This window comes from Mesoplodon densirostris, chromosome 2 (genome assembly GCF_025265405.1).
Source record: "Mesoplodon densirostris isolate mMesDen1 chromosome 2, mMesDen1 primary haplotype, whole genome shotgun sequence".
Classification (NCBI taxonomy): domain Eukaryota; kingdom Metazoa; phylum Chordata; class Mammalia; order Artiodactyla; family Ziphiidae; genus Mesoplodon; species Mesoplodon densirostris.
In genome coordinates, this window is record NC_082662.1 from 45544404 (window position 1) to 45557073 (window position 12670).

General features: G+C 36.8%; 1 protein-coding gene across 1 annotated transcript in view; it reads left to right on the top strand.

Annotated features, from left to right (window-relative positions):
• Positions 1-12670, top strand: part of ZYG11B (zyg-11 family member B, cell cycle regulator) — a 75361-nt gene that overhangs the window by 37540 nt on the left and 25151 nt on the right. The window contains exons 4-10 of the mRNA XM_060089812.1: positions 1265-1405; positions 4019-4195; positions 5146-5210; positions 8087-8186; positions 8436-8486; positions 10790-10951; positions 11063-11110. Of these exons, the coding sequence (XP_059945795.1) occupies positions 1265-1405; positions 4019-4195; positions 5146-5210; positions 8087-8186; positions 8436-8486; positions 10790-10951; positions 11063-11110 (744 nt within the window). The remainder of the gene's footprint in view (positions 1-1264; positions 1406-4018; positions 4196-5145; positions 5211-8086; positions 8187-8435; positions 8487-10789; positions 10952-11062; positions 11111-12670) is intronic.

Genomic DNA, 12670 nt, shown 5'->3' on the forward strand with positions numbered 1-12670 from the left:
TTGCTGTACATGGGGTTCTTTAGTTGTGGCGAGCGGGGGCTACTCTTCGTTGCAGTGCACAGGCTTCTCATTGCAGTGGCTTCTCTTATTGCAGAGCACGGGCTGTAGGCATGCAGGCTTCAGTAGTTGTGGCATGCAGGCTCAGTAGTTGTGGCTCATGGGGTCTAGAGCTCAGGCTCAGTAGTTGTGGCGCATGGGCTTAGTTGTTCTGCCTCATTTGGGATCTTCCCAGACCAGGGCTCGAACCCATATCCCCTGCGTTGGCAGGCGGATTCTTCACCACTGCGCCACCAGGGAAGCCCTCTTTTTTTTACTACTCATTAGTTGGATTACTTTTCTAAGAAGCCACTTCCTGTTAATATACATTTCATTACCCAATGGTATATGAACCACAGTTTAAGGATATTGACCTGTATAAATGGGAAATTCCTAGGTAAACTTACTTTTGAACAGCACCTCTTGATGCTGAGTGGGAGCTTGATAAATCTGGGAAAATTAATTAATACATTTATTTGATAAGTATTTATTGAGTGCTTATTATGAGCCACACACAATGCTCCCTGTTGAGGTACAGTGGTTAATAGGTCAGTCTACTAGGGGGGTTATGATAATGGCTATGAAGGAGGTGTTTCAAGGGAGACCTGATTTAGATTGGTGGGTCAGAGAAGGCCTTTCTAGAGAAGTGTCATTTAACTTGAAATGGGAAGGATGAATAGAAATTAGGTAGAGAAAGAGAGGAAGATTTCACTCAGAGAGGATATTATATTTAGTAGCCTTTTCCTGGGAAAGAGCTTGGCTTATTGAAAGATCAGAAAGAAAGGCCACTATAGGGTGCGGGGGAGGGATAGATTGGGAGTTCGGGATTGACATGTACACACTGCTATAAAAAAAAAAAAAAGAAAGGCCACTGTAGTTATAACATTGTGAGTTAGGGGGAGAGGGTTACCTTAAGAGGCAGTAGGAGCCTAATCATGGGTAGTAAGACCTTGTAAATAGTGTTACATATCTTGAGATTTATTTTAGGTACAGTATAGAAAATTTTACCCATAGACTTATAGTAGGGTCTTAGCCTATCTAATATACATCTCTTTAGCATATGTATACCTCCAAAGGATGACTTTTCTGGATGGATTGGAAAGTGATCATTCCCATTTGTTTCAGGCTTTGCAAAGCTACCCTGGATGCTATCCACACAAATGATGTTTGGATAGAGACAGAGGGTTGAAAAGAATCCTAAAAACTCATCTTCTGTTTATGTTCAAAGGTGTCTGGAGAAGCCAATGAAACTCAGATTGCAGAAGCACTGAAGCGGTACAGTGAACGGGCATTCTTTGTCCGGGAAGCTCTATTTCACCTTTTTAGCCTGACTCATGTGATGGAAAAAACAAAACCAGAAATTTTAAAGGTAAGAATAAGAAACTGCATATGAGAAATTTGAAATTGTCTTCCTAGATAGATGATGGTTTTGTGAAGAAAATCAGTGAAAATTTGCATTTAGTCTGGTTTTTTGTAATGGGATTGATAATGTATAATTTCAGTTATTAGCCATAAATGAGAATGAGAGGAGATAGTTGCATAGTGTTACTGAAGTTTTATAGTAGTCTCATTTAAGCAATATAAATGCCTTCAAGTTCATATTTAACTATCTAAAACCAGTAATCACTGTGATATGTTTTCACCAGCTGTAGTAGAAAATGGAATATATGACTGGAATCAGGACACTGCTTTGTATATTACCCCTGTATTGCTTTCATATAGGCTTTTTTAAGAAATACAATATTGGAGTTTTATAAGGCACTTTTCCATGCAATTTATGAACCTCCTGTGCTTTTGTAACTAATCTGCGTTATTCCTCAATTAAGATATTTTAACCAAGATAGCTTTTGAAAGGCAAAAAAGGAGGATTCTTAATTTTGTTGATTACTTAGGACATTGTTTGTCAGAATGTGGTCCTCTATCCATCAGAAGTCTGGGATACTGCTTATTTTAAGAAGCATATTCATGAGAGGCTTCCCTGGCGGTCCAGTGGCTGAGACTTTGCCTTCCAATGCAGTGGGTGCGGGTTCAATCCCTGGTTGGGGAGCTAAGATCCCACAGATTTTTTGTGGCCAAAAAATCAAAACATAAAACAGCAGCAGTATTGTAACAAATTCAGTAAAGACTTTGACAATGGTCCACATCAAAAAAAAAAAATCTGTAAAAGGGGCTTCCCTGGTGGTGCAGTGGTTAAGAATCCACCTACCAATGCAGGGGACAAGGGTTCGAGCCCTGGTCTGGGAAGATCCCACATGCCACAGAGCAACTAAGCCCGTGTGCCACAACTACTGAGCCTGCGCTCTAGAGCCCGTGAGCCACAACTACTGAAGTCTGCACACCTAGAGCCTGTGCTCTGCAACAAGAGAAGCCCCTGCTCACTGCAACTAGAGAAAGCCAGCACGCAGCAACAAAGACCCAACGCAGCCAAAAAACACATTAATTAATTAATTAATTAATTAATTAATTAATTAAATCTTTTTTAAAAATCTTAAAAAAATAAAATAAAAATTAAAAGCATATTTGTGAACCTCATGCCAAGAAATTTAGTTTCAATAGGGCTGGGTACAGGAATTATAAGGAAAATTAGAGTACCTCAGGAATTCGTGAGGTACTGGAATCTGCATTTTAATAATCCCCCAAGATAATCCTTATGCACATTCAGTTTAGAAACCAATGAGTATAGGACTATATTATATTTGATACCTCATTTAGTGGGCACGACAATCCCAAGAGATAAGTTTTATCTCCTGTTTTACAGATTATGTACCTGAGGGTCTGTGAGGTTAAGTAACAGAAAGTTAGTGTCAGAGCCAGATATGCCTTAACCTCCCAGTTTCTTAGATTTTGAGAATGGGGTGTTTGGAAAGGAACCAGTAACATTTAAGTCCTAAGGTGTTACCCCCAACATCTGTCACCTCCTATGTACATACCAGAGGATGTTGGCACTTGGTATATGCATTATCATTTTTTGGTTTTGGTTACTGTGAACCTGAGTAACAAAGGACCAGACCTCTAGTCCTGATCTGAAATATTTACTCATTCATTCATTCATTCATTCATTCATTCAGAGAATGATGCAGAGAGAAATGTGATTCTTGCAAAAGAGAGCAAAGAAAAAAGGTGGTAGTTGGCTGAAGAAGTGTGTGGGGTTTTTTTTTTTTCTTTTTTTGGATGGGAGAAAAAAATAGCTTGTTTGTATGATGATATTAATGATCCAGTACAGAATAAAAAACTGATACAGGAGTGAAAGGGGAGAACAGCTGAAGCAGTGTCCTTGAGTAGACAAGAAGGGAAGAATCTAGCATATAAGTGGAGGGATTACCTTTAGAGAGGAGCCCCCAAAGGTCATTTATGGTAACAGGCAGGAAGACAGCATATGTGCATGTGTATGCTGGTAAGGAGGTACATGTGGAAGTGAGAATCTGAAGTTCTTTATGATTGCTTCAGTTTTCTCAAGGTAACTGGAAGCAAGGTCTTCAGCCAGTAGTGAGGAATGGGGAGGATTTGTTGGGGATTTGAGGAGAGAGGAAAAGGAGAGAAGTAGTTATGTCAGCCAGAGGGAAGTGAATGGATTTTATGGTACTCTAACTTTAGCAGTGTTCTTAAGGAACTGACTGTTGGGATTTGAAAGTGAAGTTTGCTACTGGTTTACTCTCTTCAAGTCAGTAAGAATTTGTTTAGTGCTTAGCATATAATAGGCCCTGAACTAGGTCTTGGAAATACAAAGATGTTTTCCCTGAATAGAAAAGATTCTTTAGCCTTATAGAAAAATCTCTGGACATGAACAACTTGATACCTACCTTGACCAGGTGAACAGGAACTGAATATTGGTGAGTAACTGCTATGTCCTAGGCTCTGCACGTGAGGATAAAAAAGATACGTAAGACATCTTAGAAATTATTATAGATCAACAAAGTAATGTTGCTATATGAAGAGAGCTTATATTTATAAGTTGGATCAAAAGAACTAATTTTTTTTCCAGCTTGTGGTTACTGGGATGAGAAACCACCCTATGAACTTGCCAGTGCAACTTGCTGCAAGCGCCTGTGTGTTTAACTTAACGAAGCAGGATCTTGCTGCAGGAATGCCTGTGCGACTCCTGGCTGATGTGACCCATTTGCTGCTCAAAGCCATGGAACATTTTCCCAATCACCAGCAGGTAAGCATATGGGAACTCCCATTCAAATACTCCTTTTAGTGTCTCTTACCCATCTCCCACCTCCATACAGTTCATTTTAATAGACCAAGCCTGGAAATTCAAATGCCTTTGGAGGCTGTGAAGTAATAACTTTATGGTGTGACTGAGTGCAGAACAATAGAGAAGTAGAAAACTAGAGAATGCTTTCCTTGCCTAAAAGTATTTCAGTCCAAATGTTGAGGGAAATAAAGCAAGCCATACAAAACATCTTGCACCTAGACCTTGAGTTAGTGATAATTTCAGCAAACAGGCATAGGCTTAGAGCTTTTGTTCTGAACCAGGTACTGGTTCAGTACTCAAGTACTCAATACTTAAGTACTGGGATAGAGAAATGAGTAAGACATGGATTTTCTATTTCTAGCAGTATAGGTAGACTACAAAACCTGTCCTGTCCTCAGGATGAAAACTAAAAATGCTGCTTGAATTACATTTTTAACTCTTAAAATTTAACAGTGAGTTGGCAAGTTAGTACAAAATGCTCAGAGGTGCAAAACCAAGTAAAAATGGCAACCCAGATAGGTGAGTGGGTCATTAAAGCCAGCTTCCCTCATTGAGAGCAATTGCCAAACTAGATGAACTTTAGGCTTTGGTGTTCATGGACTCTGGAAGCCAGGTGAACAGAAGACAAAATAGGACCCACCCAAAGGCCACCAGAAGGGAGGGAGATTGGCTGGAGTTATCCTATTTATTACCCTATTTCTCACGTAATAGAAAAGATTTTTTAAAATGTGCAAGTAAACTTATATGGGCCCAGTGGAAGTCAGTCTTTGAACAGTAGGTGGGCAGAATAAAGGTTTTAAGAAATAAGCGGTGTTTTATCAATCTTTCTTTTTTTTTTATAGAGTCTACCCCTGTTTAAAAAATAAAATAATATTTTATTCAGGATTTTTTTTCTCCCTTTGGTTCTTTAGTTACAGAAGAATTGCCTCCTTTCACTTTGCAGTGACCGAATTCTTCAAGATGTTCCATTTAACAGGCAAGTGATAGCACTAGAACTTAAAATGGGGCAAAATGGAATTCTAGAAATATGTCTTGGGTCATTTCTTACCATTCAGGGTATTCCTGGTGTACAATTAGTCAAGTGGGTGGGATTGTGCGTTGCCTTATAGAATGCTAAATCTACTTTCTCTAATTTAGTGCTTTGACGTTCATGATAACAGATTGGCCCCTGTTTTCATAGCCCTTTGCATAAGAATTTATATTGATTATAGTTTTTAGAATATCTGCACAATATTGTGGGCTGAAGAAATTGAGGCATATAGAAATTCAGTGTCTTACCCGTGGTTTTGTGACTAGTAACTGCTAAGCTAGAAAGACTCAAGTCTTCTAGGTCCAATGTTCTTTTCTCTGTATCATACCTCATTATTATTGTTATTTGATACTTAATTATAGAAGAAACTTTTTAAGCAGAGGTTAAGGGAGACCATATAGCTGGATTCCAGTAAGTATAAAGGGTTTCCTTGTTTTCTAAGATGTGATTTGGGAGCTAAACAGGTTTTTTTTTTTTCATTTTACTACTTTTTTTTTTTTTTTTTTTTTTTTTGTGGTACGTGGGCCTTTCACTGTTGTGGCCTTTCCCGTTGCGGAGCACAGGCTCCGGACGCACAGGCTCAGCGGCCATGGCTCACGGGCCCAGCCGCTCCGCGGCATGTGGGATCCTCCCGGACTGCGGCACAAACCCGTGTCCCCTGCATCGGCAGGCAGACTCTCAACCACTGCACCACCAGGGAAGCCCTCATTTTACTACTTTAAAGTATAATTTTTTAATGATGGTATTTGGAAGAAGAAATTTATACTTTATGATTTAATGAGAAAAATGTCTTTCTCAAGCAGTAATTTTACTGTGAATTACTTTTATTTGGGTAACAGTACACTGTTACCTGGCATGGCTGAGTCAGTGAAGTATTCCATTTACTCTTTGAAATAAATAATTTGGATAAAAATATAACTACATATATCTCATGTAGATTGCTAATTTTATTTTATAAATATATTGAGCATCTGTATTGATCATATGAAGTCATAGGTAGAAAAGACATAATCTCCTAAAGAAAATTATAAACTACCCCAGGGTTGGCAAACTTTTTCTTAAAGGGCCAGATAATAAATGTTCTAGGTTTGTGAGCCATTGGGTCTCTGTTGGACCTACTTAACTCTGCCGTTGTACCTCCAAAGCAGCCATAGACACTTTATAAACAAATGGGGATAACTATGTTCCAATAAAACTTTAGAAAACAGGCAGTTGGGCACACAGCTATTAAGATCATTCAAGGTAGGCTATCATTTGCCCTTGATGTAGCCCGTGCACTCTGCTAGAATTGAGCTTCTTTGTGGTAAGAAATGGTGATTGGTTCATCTTGCCCCTAGTACTTAGTACTTAAGTGGATGTTTAATGGATGGATGGATGAATGAATGAATTATGAGTATAATAGAAGACAATCATTCATAGAAGGGGATGATAGAATGTACTGGGCCCCCAAGCAAAGAGGGAAAGATTCCATCTGCTTGGTGATCATTAAAGATTTCATGTTAGTGATGGTATTTAAGATAATAAAGATAACTAATGTATGAAGCACTTACCAGGCACTGTGCTAAGTGTTTTACATATGCTTATTCAGTCCTTACAACAGTCCTGTGAAATTGTTACTCTTGTAATCTTCATTTTACAGATGAGGAAACAGAGGCACAGAGAAGTTTAGTAACTTGCTCAAGGTGATAAGATAGTAAGTAGCAGAATTTAGATTTAAATCCAGACTGACTCCAGAGCTTCTACTTTTTATATCCATGCCATATTGCCTTGAAAATGAAAGCTGGTTGAGTTGATTGTTTTGTGTTTTGGGAACTGCACAGGTAAAGGCACAGAGGAAGACAATACTAGTAAAAAATTAACCTTTATCAAAAGTTTGGTATGTGCCAAGTTCTGTACTAAGTCTTGAGCTTTATGTGTGATATCATATACAACAGTCCTATGGAATAGATCATATTATTTTAAAGACAAGAAAATTGAAGTTCAGAGAGATTAAGGAAGTTGCCCAGGGCCCCAGAGTTAATAAATGGTGAAGGTGATATTTGAATGCAGGCTGATTCCAAAGTGTATCATGTTCTTAATGACCTGACTGCATTGCCTCACATGATAAAATAGTTTATTTTATTATTGTCATTAGCATTAGATAAAGCTAGAATTCCAACCCCAAAATTCAAAGAACTTTGGAATCTGCTCTTAACTACCAGGCTATATTACCACCTAATTATGGGCATGTTTGGGGACGATAAAGTTTCCACATGTCATATCCTCTCTTTTCCTGCTTTCTTTTTTTCTCTATAGCATATGTCAGTACCTAAACAAACCATATATTTTACTTATTTATTTATTATCTGTCTTCCCACTATCTGTAAGCTCTAATGAGAGGTGAGATATTTTGTTTTGTTCACTACCCTCTCTCCAGCACCAAGAACAGTATCTGGCACAAAACAGGAGCTCAATAAATGTTTCGGAGTGAATGAATGAATGTTCCCCTTGTGCTAGGTACTGGGAGGAACCCAGAAAGTACTTTAAATTATTGCTATAATATAGAAATCACTACAGAATAGAAATATGTTGTAATTCTAGAAGATGAATGCCAGATATTTTTGACCATATTTTCCAAACTCTTGTTCCTTTACAAAGTGTTGTCAGAATTAATGACACCATCTCCACAACACTAAGTGCACTTGTTATTCTCTTATCAATCAGGAGGAATTTTCCCCTTCCTTCTCACCTACCTAAATTGTAGCATCAGTTCCCAGCTGGAGCTTTGAAACTATGCCTGGGGCCTCCAGGATTAATTCATGACACTCTTTGTGTGTTTTCAGGTTTGAAGCAGCCAAGCTTGTCATGCAGTGGCTCTGCAACCATGAGGATCAAAACATGCAAAGGATGGCAGTTGCAATCATTTCCATTCTGGCTGCCAAGGTGCCTGAACTCTTGTTGAATAGTTTTCTGTAGGGAACTATTTCCCATGACAGTTACTATTTTTCCCCAAATCTGTGTGCCAGTGGGGTTTTAGTAAGCCAGGTAACTTACTCAAGCTGTATTCGGTATTGTGGAATTCCAGGTTGATCAGAGATTTTAGTCTGACCTTTGGAGTCTGTTACAGTGAATGATATTAAACTCACACTGGTGAATTCTTGGACATTTACTTTGTCTTCTGCTTGCTTGCAGCTTTCTACAGAACAAACTGCACAGCTTGGTGCTGAACTCTTCATTGTCAGGGTAAGTCTGTACAGACTCCTAAACAGTTTTCATTTGCATTATTTTCAGGCAGTGTTGTGTATCTTCTGACATTTTATATTTTAAAAGATTATTTTTGTTACTTCTAAGTGACTGAATTAATTTCTCTTCACTGAGGCAGCTTTACTCCTTAACAGAGATGGAAAGAGCCCTGAACTAGGAGTCAGATGACCTGGGATCTAACTTGTAAACTCACTTTGTGAATTTAGATAAATTACCTGGACCATTGCGACCTGAATAAACCTTAAGATCCTATCTAGTTCTAAAATTCTGTGATTTTGTTATTTATGAAGAAAATGTGGAGTCTATTTTAAGCATACGGTCGTGCTAGATGCTTTAGGGAAGAAGATAATGTAAATAGCTGATATATGATTTACTTGCTTCACTTGAGGAATTAATATAGTGAACAGTGAAAAGTTAAAAGCTTTAAAGAGAATAAATTTAAACCATGCCTTAGGGAGGACTGAAGGAAAAAGTCCACTTAGGAGCTGCTTGTTACAATCCTGGTGTGAGATGTTTGAATAATAATAGTAGATGGAAAAGTCAAATGAGAGACTCCCTTTTTCTATAACTTACAAATTATGTATGTAATGAGAAAGTAAGTCACTCATTTGGTAAATATGTATAGGATACTCATCAGGTACCTACCACCTTACTAGGTGTTAGGGATCTACACTGAATTATATCTATAATTCCTGCCCATAAGAAATTCACAGTATAGTAGAGAAAATAGCTATGTAGACCTGGTCGTAATACAGTAATACAGTCTAATAAATATGTAATAATAAGAGTGATATGAGTGAAAAAGGCAGTGTAAAAAGAGGAAAAGGCTGTGATGGCATAAAGGAAGGAGTAGTCAATATATCTGGGCTTATTCCCAGTTCTATCACTTACTAGCTGTGTGATTTAAGACAAGTCACCTAAATTTTCTTAGGGATGATAAAATGCTTTATACAGTTGTTATGAAGATTAAATAAAAAGGAAAAAAAGGTTAATTGAAGGAATATGCTAAGTGCCTAGCACAAAATATGATACGTATGTTAGATGAGTAGAAAAGGATGCTGATTTTATTTATTTTTACTCTTTTAGGGATGACATTTTAGTTTTAAAAATGGCTTTTTATTGCTGTACATGTGTTTCAGTAATTTTGGCGGGAGGTGTACTCAAAGAGATTAAGGAAGTAGTACACTCATATGCTGTGGGAGAAAATTGTTTAGTTTAAGTAGGAATTAGCAGGAATTAATAGTAGTAGTAATGATGATGCTAGCTAACTTTGTTTTTTAAGCCCTTAATTATCACCCACAATTTACAGATGAGGAAACAAAGAGTTAAATTGGCAAACAAGGTTACACAGTTAGTCAGATGCAGAGATTATATTTAAGCTCAGATAGCCCAATTCTAGTGCCACACTCTTAGCCACTATGCTATTAAGTTACATAATTGCAACTAGATGTTTGTGTTTTTAAAAATTTTTTCCTGAATTGTACATAACTTTGATAGTGTTCATTAATGTTACTTGTATCTGTTGTTGCAGAGCTCCCTTTTACCCTCAAAAGTGTAAACTAAAAATGGAATTATGTATGTCACATGTAGGTCTTAAAATATTTCTTTTTCAAGCTTAAATTTCTTAGGTTAAAGCTATGGTAGAAGTAATTTACAAATGGAATTTCAAAGCTATTATCTTATTTAAATCCAATTTAGACTTTAATTCTCTTACTATTGTATGTAGCTTGCCCTTTCTTTTTTTCTTAAGGAAAACTTGGAGTTAGAGAGAATTAGGTCTTCCAGTTCTTACTTTCTCTTACTAAGTTGACTCTGATCAAATTACTTAATATTTCTCGGACTCAATTTCCTCTCCTGAAAAATGGGGATGACAATATTACAATATAGGATATGATTTGCTGATGTGTAGTAAATATTAGATTCATTCCCTCTTCACCCCTCCACCTTTTTTATGCCAGGATCTGAAATGAGTATATGTTGTGACCCGTTGGGTAAGATAGTTGGTCCTAAGCTTTAATCATCTTGCGTTTCATTTTATTTACAGGTGATTAGATTATAGGTATGATAAGAATATTTTAAAAGTATTTATGAAAATCCTCTATTTTTTTCTTGTTGAAGGAAAAGTCTGATCCAAGAGGCTGTTTGTTGTCCTTGTAAGAACCTTCATAGGAAATGTTTGAAGCCATGAAACTAATCCTCATGGACTTGTTAGTCAGTGTTATTACCAGTAATTATAATAACAATTCAGTAATTAGAAATTAATTCTATTTTCCTCCTTTCAGCAACTTCTTCAAATAGTGAAGCAGAAAACCAATCAAAATTCAGTGGACACTACTTTGAAGTTTACTTTGAGTGCACTTTGGAACCTCACAGATGAATCTCCAACCACTTGCAGACACTTTATTGAAAATCAAGGGTTGGAACTCTTCATGAGGGTTCTAGAGGTTAGAATGGGAATTTAGCCTACAGTTTTTGACATTCATTTATTGATTGATTTGAGCATTTATTTATTATATTTGGTTCTTTAGTTATAGGTTTCTCGTTCTTTTTTACAGTCATTCCCAACTGAGTCATCCATTCAACAGAAAGTCCTAGGACTTTTGGTAAGATATAAGCATTTCCTGCTAATTTCAAGCTGTAATTATTTTCCATCTGAGGTAAGATAGAAAGATGCTACTCTATTTGTAAACACTTAGTGACATTAGAAAATATATATAATATAATTAGGTGAAAAAAGCAGGCTACAAAATTATACATACATATTAAGATTTTCACCACACTAAAAAATATAAATTACATACTTTTCTTTATATATTTTGGTATAGTACAAAGCTTCAGTGTGAGCATATTTTACTTGTATAATCAGAAAAAAAAGATCTCATGAAAAATGTCACTAACCTACAAGTGTCCTTAGATTCTATGTTTGGTAATTGATAATTACCACTTAAACAACTGTTTAACAAATCAGATATTCCATAAATATACTGGATATATGTTAAAGTGAGCCCTCTAGGATTTTGAGACAAAGGTGAGGATCAGATTATTTTATCACCTTTAATCACTGCAACAGGAAAAGTACCCAATATGGTAAAGCCCATTTCAAAGCAGACCTCTGCTCTTGAGGAATTAGATCACAGGAGGCATAGATTAGTGTTTGTTTTCTAGATGCAGGAGTATGAAAGATGGATTTTTGGGAAAGCTGAGGGCTGACATTTTAGGAAGACTATCTATTTACTGTAGTTTTAGTTATATAAAGCAGAAAATGTAAAACTACCTAAATGCCCAGTAATAGAGTATTAAGTAAATTATAGTATTTGATTGTTTTATTCTGGGTTTGTAGATTATTAGATACAGAATTTGACTCAAGTCATTATAAAAGGAAAAAGGGAATTGATTTTAAATATTCAGAGAGATCTTATAGGACTTTAAAAATGCTTTTTAAAAAAATTTCATAAAGAATACATGCTGGGGATTTCCCTGGTGGCGCACTGGTTAAAAATCCACCTGCCAATGCAGGGGACACGGGTTCGAACCCTGGTCCGGGAAGATCCCACATGCCGCAGAGCAACTAAGCCCGTGTGCCACAACTACTGAGTCTGCGCTCTAGAGTCCGCATGCCACAACTACTGAAGCCCACATGCCTAGAGCCCACGCTCTGCAACAAGGGAAGCCACTGCAATGAGAAGCCAGTGCACCTCAACGAAGAGTAGCCCCTCCTTACCGCAACTAGAGAAAGCCTGTGCGCAGCAACAATGGGTCTCAACACAGCCAAAAACAAATAAATAAATAAATTTTTTTTTTAAAAAAAGGAATACATGCTTATTGTAGCTAGTGAAACAGTGCAAAATGTATTTAAAAAGGTTAAGATTTTGTCCCCAACATTTCTTTATTTTCATCTCTGTGAGGTAATTAATATTAATACAACTTGGTGTGCTTCCTTCCATATCTTTCTCTATTACTTTGTGATTGAATTTTTTTCAATAATTTATTTTGAGATATAGATTCTAATTTAATTTTTCATGATCAGAGAACATACTTTAAGTCCTTTTGAATTTATTGAGACTTGTGTGTGGCCCAGGATATGGTCTATCCTGTTAAGTATTCCCTGTGCACTTGATAAGAATGTATATTCTGCTATTGTTAGAGTATTCTATAAATGTCAG